We start from the raw sequence: 12,239 nt of genomic DNA, 5'->3' as shown, positions 1-12,239 counted from the left end.
AGGCATCAGGAACAGAACCAGTTTTTATATAATCTCAGCTTCCGTGTTAAACAGAAAAACAAAATTCTAGTCTTCATAGATGGGAAGATATGCTTGAAAGTGTGCACAATGTCTGCTGAAATCTCAGAAGAGCAGCTAAGAAAGATCTGCACTAGTGGGAAGTGGGAGTTTCAGTGCCCTCTATAACTCTTTGTTCCTCTCCACATGATTAGCAAAAGCAAATAAATCATGTGAAACAAGCATAATTACTTATTGTATTTCTATACCACTTGATATAAAAATATTCAGGTGGTGTACAAATTAAAAAACATAAAACAGTTAAAATTCATACAACAGATTAAATCTCAATAAATAAAAACATATTAAAATAATGTATGCAATTCATTGAATATAGCTTTTCTTGGTGTTAAGGCACACATTAAATTGCTTCACACATTATCTGTGGAGATGAATCCTAATGTCAAGAAAAAGTGAATATTTTTATTGTGCCTGGAACCTAGCTTGACTTCTTTTCTTTTCTTTTTCTTTTTTTCTTTTTGGCCTGGGATCAATGCACCAAAAGAGCTGATCTGCATTCTTACTATTTTTATTATTGACAAAATATACATTGAAATACATATTAGAATTCATAACACAACAGAACCAGTAGGTTCAGGAGCAATACGGTTCTGATCTGCATGCTTAGATCTGACTTACCCACTTAGCACACCCAAAACCAGATTGAGCACGAAAAAGGAGCCAAAGATGACAAGGCTGACGAAGTAAAGCCATGGCAGCTCATGGCCCATTGCATCTTGCATCTGGGACAGAGAGGAAAAAGTGTCAGTGTGCACACTGATTGTAGCATGCAGTTTGCCTTGGAGACATGCTACACTGGAGTTTCCCATCCCCACATCACTAGGGGACTACTGACTCACCCAGTAGAGCACATCAGTCCATCCTTCCATGGTGATGCATTGGAAGACAGTCAGCATGGCAAAGAAAAAGTTGTCAAAGTTGGTGATGCCACCATTGGGTCCTTCCCACCTTCCACGGCACTCACTATTGTTCACCGTGCACTCTCGACCATGCCCAGAAAAGGCACAAGGTGATGGGTCCTCCTCAGCTTCCAGATCTGCAAGTCAGATACAGAAACTGGTGAAGAAGGCAGGGGAAAGAGAGGTCTGCTACTGTCTATTCTAGTGTGGAATAGACAGTTCCCTGTTGATCAAATTTCACAAATTTAATTTTCGCACCTCTTGAAATTTATTTCCAATTTTTGGCAATTTTTTTGCAGGGACACTTTAAAGACATGAAAATAAGGTTTCTGGATTTGATTGCTTTTTAAATTCAGGCATTGATTTGTATCAGCACACATCTTTCTAGATAAGGAGGGTTTGTGGGCAATCAACACATAGGAACAGGGCTAGGAAAACAATGTGAGCAATGCAGCTTCATTTGCCCTCACTGACATCACCATGTTGCCAGATCTGATTGACTATGTGGGCCCATGACATCATCAGAATCACTCCATGATCCCTACTTGTGTGGGATTATGTCATGAAAAAGAAATGGAACATAAGCTACAGCAGACCAAGGATAAACGGCTGTAGTGCAGACTGGTGTGAAAAATGCATGAAAGCATAGAAGATAGGGGTTTTGGGGTAAGCTTCTTTGTATCTTTTGAAATGTCAGCTTTCACACAGAAAATCGAATATCACAATAATTTGTTGCAACCAGCCTCCCCTCTAATAGATAATTCCAGATGTTGTTGACTACAACTCCCAGCATCCCCAGCTGCAATGGCTTTTGGCTGGGAATTATGGGAGTGGTAGTCAAAACATCTGGAATTCCTTGTTAGAGGGAACACTGGTTGCAGCACCAATTTGTTTCCAATTCTGAATGGAAGGATCAAGGTTTTGCCCTATAATTCATTCATTCACACATGGGTTTGTCTTACTCCCAAAAGTGAATTACTTTTGGAAGTGAAAGAGCAGGAATTCCCTACCTCTCCTGGTGCCCCAGAACTGTACCTGATCCAATGATGAAGCAGGTCTTGTGCATGCGGCCAATGAACAGCTCCAGGCCAATAATAGCATAGATGATGATAACGAAAAGGACAAGCAACGCAATGTGCAGAAGGGGCACCATGGCTTTCATGATGGAGTTCAAGACAATGTGCAGACCTGGTGGAAGGGAAGGAAGGGTTTGGGTCACAGCATTAGAACTGTGCTTGTGAGCAACGTTTCAGCATGCAGTACAACCTCAGCTGGTCATCTGGACCTGGGTGGGAACTTGTCAGGAGCAAAGTGCAGCCAGGAGTGAGCTGCCTCTCATCCTCAACATACAGGGTGTTTGTGGGGAACCTAAATTCATTGAATCTGTCTCCGGGTCAGGGTTTCATCTCAGCAGCCCTGCCAGATGGCAATTTTACTTTGAAAGGGCAGGTGTGCATTCACATATCATCCAGGTTTACACCGAAGTCCCTGCAAGCTATCAGGGAGCACTCCATACACAATTCAGGTTTTTCATTGCACATTGGAGCTTAGCCAGATCTATGTTGGGGGTAAAAAATCCCACTTTTTGCGTAGGGTTTTGGGGCAAATTCAAAATATCCGATATGCCCTGTAACTCACAGTATTATACCCCTTTTATTCCTGCGGTAAAGCCTGCTGTCTGGGAAGGCCCATGAGCAGTTTCCTCGCTACAACCCACTGAAAGCATATAGAGCAGTGCACTAGCAATAGTGCAGAGTGTGATGAGTATGCGTGCTGTGCAGTACTTGCTGCGTGAGGCAATGAGAGAGAAAGAATTGCAATACTGTACAGTGTTATGAAGTGGACATGCAGCACAGCTTGGTGAAGTGGGGTGAAATCAGCCTGTCACAAAGAATGTCTCGAGGTGCTGGTAGCAACGCAATGTGCTGAGCAGTGTTTGTGATGTTGTGTGTCTTGTAGTGTGCTTGGATGCCTCTCAGTGGGTAGGACAGTATGTAACATGCAGTGAGTTGCGATAAAGCCACCATTATGTGGAGGACATTGACATGCTATGTAGAGCTATTATTTGGCCCTGCACAGTGTGGTACAGCAGCATGGTTGTACACTGGGCAGTCTGTATGTGTCCTCACTGCTCTTGTCAGCCGAAGGTACATACAACACCGCCATGCTTAATCTTGCAAAGTAAGGGGGCAGTGGAAAGGGCAGCCTGGCCACTTACAGCAGCAGAACAGCTACAAACAGTGAAGTACATGTGTAGGGCACAGCCGCAAGGCCACAAACTGTACAGTTTGGCTATATCTTCAGCACTGTGTTTGTCAACAAACAGTTTGGCACCCCAGTGTGATCAAAAACAGTGCAGTGTATAAGCACACAAGCTGCTGCATCCAATGCCATGCACTTTGGCACACATATCCCTTAAGCAAGTTTAATCAGCACTATTTATAGTCCAGACTACGACACATACAATTTCTACATCTGGGCAATAAAAATTCTGTAGGAATATCCAGTCATAATGCACCACTGAAATCAACGTGAAGCTAGTCAGTCAATCATGACTAACTTGGTCTGAATGTTACCCTGGGACAATAAATGCTGCATTTTGCAACAGGTGAAGGACCACGACTCAGTGGTACAGCATGGGTTTTGCATGCAGAAGGGCCAATCCCTGGCATCTCTGGTAGGGCGGGCATACATCCTTGGTTGAATCCTTGGATTGCTGCCACTGTTCAGTAAAAGCAATACCGAGCTGAGTTTGATTCAATAGAAGGTGGCTTCCTACATTATTATTGTCTAAATAATGCAGACTGGCATGACTTACTTTAACATTTATTTGGCCATTTTAAAATAATGTTGCATAGTTTATATAATTATCTATTATATACTTTGGAAAGTTTGTTTGTGGGTATGTTTATGCGACAGAAAATAATACTTCCCAATTACCTAAAGAGAGCCAGTGTGGTGCAGTGGTTAGAGTGTTGGAACAGGACCAGGGAGAACCGAGTTCAAATCCCCATTCAGGGATGAGACTTGCTGGGTGACTCTGGGCCAATCACTTCTCTCTCAGCCTAACCTACTTCACAGGGTTGTTGTGAGGAGAAACGTAAGTACACCGCTCTGGGCTCCTTGGAGGAAGAGCGGGATATAACATGTAAAAAATAATAATATAGATACCAAATTTTGTATACACAATTCTGCCACTGAAATTAGCAAAATTAACTACTTTTTATACCAATATATGCTAAGAAAAAGATTTGAAGGTTTTTGGGTTTTTTAAAGAAGAAATACTGAATATAATCCAAGGTTTTTAATTGTTATTGTTCTCAACAGATTTTGAACACTCAATAATCAGATCAATAATTCAAAAATGACATAATGCCCAAGATAAGCAGAAGATCATTCTCAGATTCACATTTACTATGATTCAAATTTACCATATATGGTCATTACTCAATAAAATCAATAATGCTTGAAGTTGACATCCTACAAATTTCAAATGGTTTTTACTACACTTTTGCAAGCATATTAATAAAAACCTCTCTTACATATGCATACAATTGTAACTATTATGTATTTTGAAGAGTTTGTGGATTTGTTTGTGCAAAATAAAGTCACACTTCCCAATTACCTAGTTATGAAAATTTGCATTACCAATCCTGCCACTTAAGGTAGCTGAATGCACTACGTTTTACAGCAGAATATGCTGTGGGGAAGCTGTAAATATTTTTTTTTTTTTACACAGAATGACTTTGCCTGGTCAACAATGGGCCTCATCTACTAGTCTATATATACAGTTCTCCTGAGTGTGCCTTGGAATGTCTGTCCCAGAGCCCAGCTGATTGGCTGGGTGGCAGATGGGCCTGATTGGCTGAGGTGCACTCAGGAGGATTGGTCGCTGCAGCAGCGGCAGGCCTGGCAGCAGAGGCAAGAGGCAGTGGCAAGAGCCCAGCCACAGAGGCAAGGCCCAGGAGGTGGGGGAGAAAGTGGGGGGGCAGAAGTGGCGGTGGGGAGGAGAGCTGGCTGGGCCTGGAAGTGGAGACTGGGGCAGAAGGTGGGGGGTAAGAGGTAACCGCCGGCCCCAAAGAGCGCACAGATGCTCTTTGCGGGGTCAGCTAGTTTTATATAATTTATATATGTTTTGCCAGTCATAGTGACTGGCAAGCAATTGTTCAGGGCAATGAAGCCTTGCCCTTTCACTGGGAATCTTATTCAGTCATTCTTCTAGCTTCTGAAATGTCAGCAGGTATTGCCCATACACTTTCAAACATATCTTCCCAGACATAAAGGCTAGGAACTTGTGTGTGATTATTATTATTATTATTTTTTTTAAGAAAGCTGATATTTTCAGGAAGCCCTCAGAAGAAATTTCACACTCCACAAAATGCACTTTGCCCCTTCTGCACCTCTGTGCCTTCCCACAATTGGTGTTGCCACTGAGTGGAATTTGCTTTTTCTACTGCCACCTCATACTGAGTTGATATTTTCATTGAGTTATTTGCTGTGACTCCCCCAAGGTATTTTTCCTGCATAGTCACAGTCAGTTCAGATTCCATTAGCATATAGTGGTTTGTCATAAGCCCATTTTGATCCCAGGTGGAAAGAAAGAAGACCCCCTGTACAGAAAAGAATGAGAATTCAAATTTGCCCCTTGCAAAAGAAAGGAATGGAAACCTCATGATACCTGAAACCAGACTTTGCTTGCAGAAAGTCACTGAGAAAGAGGAAGAGAGTGTGCATACGGGGGAGGGGAGGAGAGAGAAAGAGAAGGCTCAGCTCCCAAGAAGAAAGAGGTGCTTACTGGGGACACCAGAGACAAGACGCAGAGGTCGCAGGACACGAAAGGCTCTCAGAGCTTTGACATCAAATCCACCAGGCTTCCCACTCATGTGATGAGCATCCCCAGGCTTGTGAGAAAACTGTTCCAGGATGACACTGAAGAGGCTGTGGGGAAAATGTAGGATGAGATAGGGGATCCTTCCTTCCAGGAAGTGCCCACCTCAGAACCACTCCAGGTTTGAAGGAGCCCTTGGCAAGGTGACCTCTGCTGGGCCCCCTCCCCTTACTGTGGTGGTGGCAGGAGTGGCCCAAGGTATTGTGGCACTTGAGGCAGGGTGACAAATGCAGAATGCCCCTTGGTGGGAGCCAGCCAGCCCCCTTTGAAAATGGACCCTCGCAAGCTTTGAAAGCAGGTGAAGGAAAGGTTGCCTCCTCTTTTCTCTTGATTCTTACAGACTTTGCAAGGGGTGTGTGGAGAGGCGCTTCTTGCAAAGCTTGTAGGAGCCAGATTGGTCCCAAAGAGCTGCTCTGATGATGGTGACGGGGGATAGTTTGTTGGTATCTCAATAACCCATCACCTGAGGCGACCATCTCAGGTCGCCTCATGAAAGGACTGCCCCTGGCTGGTGGGTGCAGGTTTCTGCAGTGGCAGTACCTGCCATATTTCCCCCCTCACAATCCCTCACTTAACATTGTGACACTACACAGGACATTGAAGTGGGAAACATGGTGGATGGCATCATTGCTGCTTTTGGATGCTGTTGTTGCTGTCGGCTCATTAAAAAGGAAAGAAACCACCTTCAAACAGCTAATGGACAGCTGCTGGCTCAGTCAAAGCCTTCCCAGATGACAGGGCAACATCAGCAATGGCCCCCGAGCCTTTGCTAGCAGCCCAATGGTACCTTTTGCAGATGTTGGCCCTGGCCCACCCAGATCCAAACAAAAGAGAACTATGTGCCTTCTAGACACACAATCTTTATTTTCTAAGGCACCAATTCTGAAGGTGGGAGGCAAGCCAGTGTTGGGAGGCCATAACATCAGAATTGTCTTGCTGGATGAGGCCAAGGCCCATCTAATCCAGCACTCTGTTTCCAAGCAAAGGCCTCTGAGAGCTCACAAATAGGGCATGAAGGTAGATGCCATTTCCAGTTGTGTATCCCCAGCCCCTGGTCTTCAGAAGTCTAGTTTATCTTAGCATGGAGATTCCAGCTAACTACTATTGTTTATTTTATTTATTTGTTGCATTTAACACTGCTTTTCTGCCTTGACAGTTTACAATATTAAGAAGCAAACCAATGAATTACATAAGATTTACAAAGTATTGTTATCTGAGGCCATTGATGGTCTTTTAAAGGGTTAAGGATAAGAGCTCCCAGACCTGGGTGCCTCCTTTCTTGCCTTCCTCTCAGGGCACACAGATCTTTCAGTACTTCTGGGGGAGGCAGGGGTGTAGCAAGGTTGTAGTGGGCCCAGAGACAAGATTTTTAAATGCCCCCCCCCCATATAACCTATGTGTCACAATAGAACATCATCCTAAATTTTTTTTTTTTAAGGTTTTGTACATTGTGGATGATGCAAGTCATTTAATAGTACTAGAGAAAGACATGTTGTTCTGGTAGCTCCAGGTCTTAACACTCACATCAGTTTCGGAGGATGAATACAACTGGAGGAAGCCTGGGCGGGTGCGTGGCTGGGGGAGTCAGTCATGTGACTTGCCTCTGGCCCCCCTCCCAAGGCAGTGGGCCCCCAGACAACTGTCTCCCCTTGTCCTATTATAGTTACGCCCCTGGGGGGAGGGGCTTCCCTAATAGTCCTCATAGGCTAGTGCTGGTCTCTATGGGAGTCGATGTTATGCTCCAGCTACTATACTATGGCCATTAAACGGTGTATGCACTCTATGATTTGGCCTAACCCCTCTTGAAAGCCACCTAAGGGAAGCATGGCCAATTACAAGGGGAGTTAGGCTTCTCCCGATTCCATTCTTGATTGCATTCTTGGCTGGGCCAGGGGTCATCAGCAGCATACTGAACCTCATGTTGATTATCAGTGCTGAGAACTCAAGAGGGCAGCTGTCCATCACTGCTCTGAAGCTGCTATTTAACCTTGTAAATGCCATTTTCAACAACGGCATTTGGGGTTGCCAAATAGTTGCTGTTGGGGGAGCATTTTTCAGTTGAAAAACAGGGCAAAGGTAAAGGGTTTAAGACCCTTTCTCCATGCTGCAGTCTTAATCCAGATTGTGGCCCCTGGGACTGCTACTCATATGGAAACTTCAACCTGTAACTACATGCTTATGCATTTAACATCATGTCCACCCTTCATGCCCACCATGTTCTTCCATGTGCAGCCAGAGACTCCTACTGACCAGACTAGCCAGGCTCCGTTCTCTAGTGGTCTGGTTCTCACCAGCCACCACTAGGTTCTCATGCCTTTTTCATCAAGCTGCACTGAAAGCATGAAAATCTAATCGAACCCCACCCCACCCCAACCAGAGGGTGGGAAACACAATTGAGAGAATCAAGTGAGTTGCAAGAATGATTCATTCCCACAAATTTTTTTTGCCACAATAAAAACTTACCCTACCACAACGATGACAAAGTCGAGAAGGTTCCAGCCATTGCGGATGTAAGCGCTGGGGTGCATGACCAGGCCATAGGCAAGGATCTTGAGGAAAGTCTCCACCGTGAATATGATGAGAAAGACATACTCCACTTGTTCCTGCGAAGTTAGGAGGAAGAAGGCCAGGACCCGGAGTCCTTAGTTATAGGATATGCCATCTTATTTATTTATTTATTTATTTATTTATTCTCTATGTAAACCACTTTGGAAACTTTTGTTGAAAAGCAGTATATAAATATTTGTCGTTGTTATACATTTCCAAAGCTTTTGCCAATTATGTTTTGGAAAACCTTTCTCACTTCATTGGGATCTGAACCCAGAAGCCCAATCTAATGCGCCAGAAGTAGAGCAATTCCAAAGAGATTCACATGAAAGGCCTACAACTAGACAGCTAACACTAGAGATAGTGACTGGAAATTCCCACCAAAGGGAATAGGCGAGGATTTCTCTGGATTAGCACCATCTCAGTTCAGCACCAGTATGAGCAGCTTACAGAGCCAGCAGGGAAACAAGGCTGACATACAAACACAAATGCCAGCAGGGCAAACAGCTGGGAGTACCCCCCCACACACACACCAGCAATAAGCGTGACAGTACGTACACCCCCAGCCCCAGGAAACAAGGGCATATATGCACCACAGCATGCAAAAATCAAAGAAACATACACAGGAAGTAAGGCTATAGCACAGAAACATGACTGATAGATTGTTGCCCACACACACTCACCAAATCTCACATTTCTCTAAGAGCTGGAAACAGAATGTGGCCCTAGAGCCCTCCCCACCTTCTAAACCAGTAAATGTTCTTCTCACCTACACTGAGAAGAGAACCCAGGAATCCTGGATTCCAATCCTGCTATTGCAAGCCATGAAACTCTGGTCATTTCCCAAAGGGGGGAATGCTATGCAAATTATGCACCTTTCCATGTGGAACATCGATACTAAGAGCAAAAACACCTACAACACAACAGGCAGAGAAATGAGATCAAGTTCTGTCCCTGACCTCACTGGTGTCAAGTGTGTCTGGATTTACCCCTGAGGGGGGGAACAGGGATCAGGAACTGGCCCAGGTCCAGTTTCAGTCAACAGATTATTCTGGATTTATTCCAGGGAAGCTGAGATCAAACTCTAGCCCTAACCCCAGCTGCTATCAGCAGATGACTTCAGTTTCATAGGGGAGCTGCCTTCCACGGGCATGGTTGCAGTCAGTTGCCAGAGCCAGGATGCCGTGATGGTGTAAGGGAGTGAGGATTGTTTGCCTCAGCTGGCCCCAGTCAGGTGGTGGCTTAATGGTTATTAAGAGATAAAAGTTTTAATTAGCATTAACGTGTTGCCTTTGGCAGAAATCAAGAGGTAAAGATGGAATCATTAGACAGGAAGGAGGCCAAAGCAAACAGTTTACTGTGCTAGAAGTAGAAACTGTGATCCAGGGCTTCTGGGTTCTTTGGAAAGAAGGTGGGGTGTAATGGATTAGATCAAGGAAGGAGGGCTGGAGCCAAGATATCAGGGTTCATATTAACATATTGAGGCTGTTTTGCTGAGTCAGGGCATGAGCCCATCTAAGTTAGGATTGTCTATACCACTGACTGGCAACAGTTATTCAGGGTTTCAGACAGGGGTCGTTCCCAGCCCTGTTGTCTAAGATCCTTGTTACTGGGGATCCAGAAACTCAGTTCAGGGCCTGCCTTTGGCATACAAAACATGTGCTACCCCAATGAGCTATGCTCTCCTCTCCCTCCTCCCATTCATGATTTTGGGAAAGGCACTCACCAAGTTGTGGTTGGAGACGTTGGAATCATCCTCAGGGAAGGGGATATAGACTCCTAAGGCCACGCAGTTGGCAAAAATGGTCATGAGGATGAGGATGTCAAAAGGTCTGGGAAGCACTCAGTTAAGGAGGCAAACAGGAAACACTTCTCCCCCTCTACCCTCGGGAAAAAAACCCAAATCACAGCCCTCCCCCAGTCAAGTTTCTCCCACTTTGTAAAGACAGGATGCTTCCATTCAACAATGCTGATAGCGGCCCTGCGGATGGGATTGTTCAGCCTGAGGCAGAAAAGGGCTCGTGGTGAACGGTGCACAACATTGCTACCTTGGGACTTATGCTTGTTGTGCTGAAGACGCTTCTTCTGTGCATTGCTGCCTGTAGAGCCCAGGGTATCTGAGGTCCCGTTGGTAAGTGTCCATGCCAGGGCCTGGCCTGTTGCCTCCACAAAAGCTTCAGCCGCTGAACGTGGTACCTCAGAACTGCCAGCTGCTGCAGTAGGGGAGGAAGAGGGGGTTTAGGTGGGATCTAATGCCCATTGGGCAAATTGCCTTGTTTCTTAGTCCAAAGGGAAGGTGCAAATGGACATTCATCTTCCCTAGAAAAAAGGTTCTGGGAAAAGGCAGAACTGGTTACAATTAAAATATGGCAGAGTATGCTCGAATGTGAGAGACTTTTCTAAGATGGAGGCCAAACTGAGGCCTCTGTGAGCTGGGACCAAAATAAAACCTCAAATATCTGCCTTTTGCCTCTGATGCAGCCTCAGCACTTTACATTTATCCAACTCTATTTTCAGTTGAAAGTTCCAGTTGAATCCCAAAACTCTCCAGTTTAAGTAAAACACCAAATCCATATACGAATATATTGTTTCAGTTGCCATTCCAATCTAAACTATCCCCAAACCTCCAACCCTTAGACCCACCTCTTTTCTGTCCTCGAGCCGACAGCTTCCCATGCCCATCTGTAAGAGTCACTATAATTCCAAATTCTCGTTTTGCCTGATTCTCTGAATAGCTGGAATCCAAATCACTCATCTCCTACTAACTCCCACAAGCCTCCTTACCCAAATGCCCTTTACTTGCTCCTTATTCCTCAGTGTCTTTGGAATGAGCCCCTAAGACGCCTACCTGCTGCCAAACACCTCAACCCTATCATGTAATAATAATAATATCATGATAACATCAACATGGGGTCACTCACGTATTCCGTTGCACTCCGACTGTGACATCTTGCTGGCTGGTGGTGAACAGGAGGGCAGATGTGTAAATCTTCAGAAGATGCTAGCACTTTAGCCCAACTACCTCTTCATCTTGCAAGGGGGGACCCTCCATTCTTTTGGCCTTTCCCCCTGGATAGGGAGGAAGGGCCAAATTAGCCTCAGGTGCTCTCATGGGAGGACAGAGGCAAAAGCTTTGCCAGTTCTCCCCTCAGCGCACGCTTTGCTTTCACCCCAGAGTTCCCTCTGAGAGGAATTTGAGTCCCCCTGCTCGTGTCTGTTTCATGCTCCTTCTCTCTCTGTGCCGCTCTCCCTGCTTCGTTCCCTCGCTCGGTTGAGGATTAAGGCAGATTGCCTACTTTAAAGGGCAGCGCGGGAGGCAGGGAGGAGGGAGCTCACAGCTGGTTAGGTCACTGACTGTGGAGCACTGGGGACATCCCAGTCAGCCAGCCGGGCTAGGCCCAGAAAAAGGTAAGAATTGCCAATGTGTCTGTGTGAAATGGGGACAGGCTTGACCTCATCCATTTGAGAGCACTGAACACCATGTGAAAAAGCTCTTGGGAACGATAGATCTCTCCGCAACCAAGAAGGGTCAGATGGTGAGTTTGATATGACAGGAGCAGTTTCCCCTCTTCCTCCAGGCAGTCCTGCTTCAACCCACTGTTCTCTCCCAAACAGACACACTGGTAAAGATTGTTGCCTTTTCAATAGCAAACAATTTAACATATGCGTGTGCCTTTTTGGTGGCATGGGATTTGGAGATAATTGCTCCCAATACAGACTCTTGCTTATTCACCCCAGAGCATGCTGGGAAGTATTACTCCAGTTTTCTCTCTCCAGTGCTCTTTAGGGTTGCTTGAGACCTGTTCCAGACAGTAGGAAAATTGCCT

At 45.3% G+C, this 12,239-nt stretch overlaps 1 protein-coding gene across 9 annotated transcripts in view; it reads right to left on the bottom strand.

Annotated features, from left to right (window-relative positions):
* CACNA1F (calcium voltage-gated channel subunit alpha1 F) overlaps positions 1-12,132 on the bottom strand; it is a 92,244-nt gene extending 80,112 nt beyond the window's left edge. For 6 of the 9 annotated variants that reach the window (XM_053292872.1, XM_053292873.1, XM_053292878.1 and 3 more), the window contains exons 1-8: positions 11,056-11,187; positions 10,367-10,622; positions 10,139-10,244; positions 8,329-8,468; positions 5,773-5,915; positions 2,013-2,165; positions 918-1,114; positions 697-800 (exon numbers count right to left, since the gene is read on the bottom strand). In XM_053292872.1, the coding sequence (XP_053148847.1) occupies positions 697-800; positions 918-1,114; positions 2,013-2,165; positions 5,773-5,915; positions 8,329-8,468; positions 10,139-10,244; positions 10,367-10,622; positions 11,056-11,167 (1,211 nt within the window). In that variant the 5' untranslated portion in view covers positions 11,168-11,187. Of the gene's footprint in view, positions 1-696; positions 801-917; positions 1,115-2,012; positions 2,166-3,917; positions 4,002-5,772; positions 5,916-8,328; positions 8,469-10,138; positions 10,245-10,366; positions 10,626-11,055; positions 11,188-11,333 lie in introns of those variants that run through there. The other 3 variants (XM_053292876.1, XM_053292879.1, XM_053292880.1) reach the window with 3 other exon arrangements.
* Between the last annotated feature and the right edge of the window lie 107 nt (positions 12,133-12,239).

The sequence above is a fragment of the Hemicordylus capensis genome, chromosome 2, assembly GCF_027244095.1.
Source record: "Hemicordylus capensis ecotype Gifberg chromosome 2, rHemCap1.1.pri, whole genome shotgun sequence".
Classification (NCBI taxonomy): Eukaryota; Metazoa; Chordata; class Lepidosauria; order Squamata; family Cordylidae; genus Hemicordylus; species Hemicordylus capensis.
The sequence above is the reverse complement of the archived record's forward strand: the minus strand, read 5'-3'. Positions and strand labels throughout refer to the sequence as shown.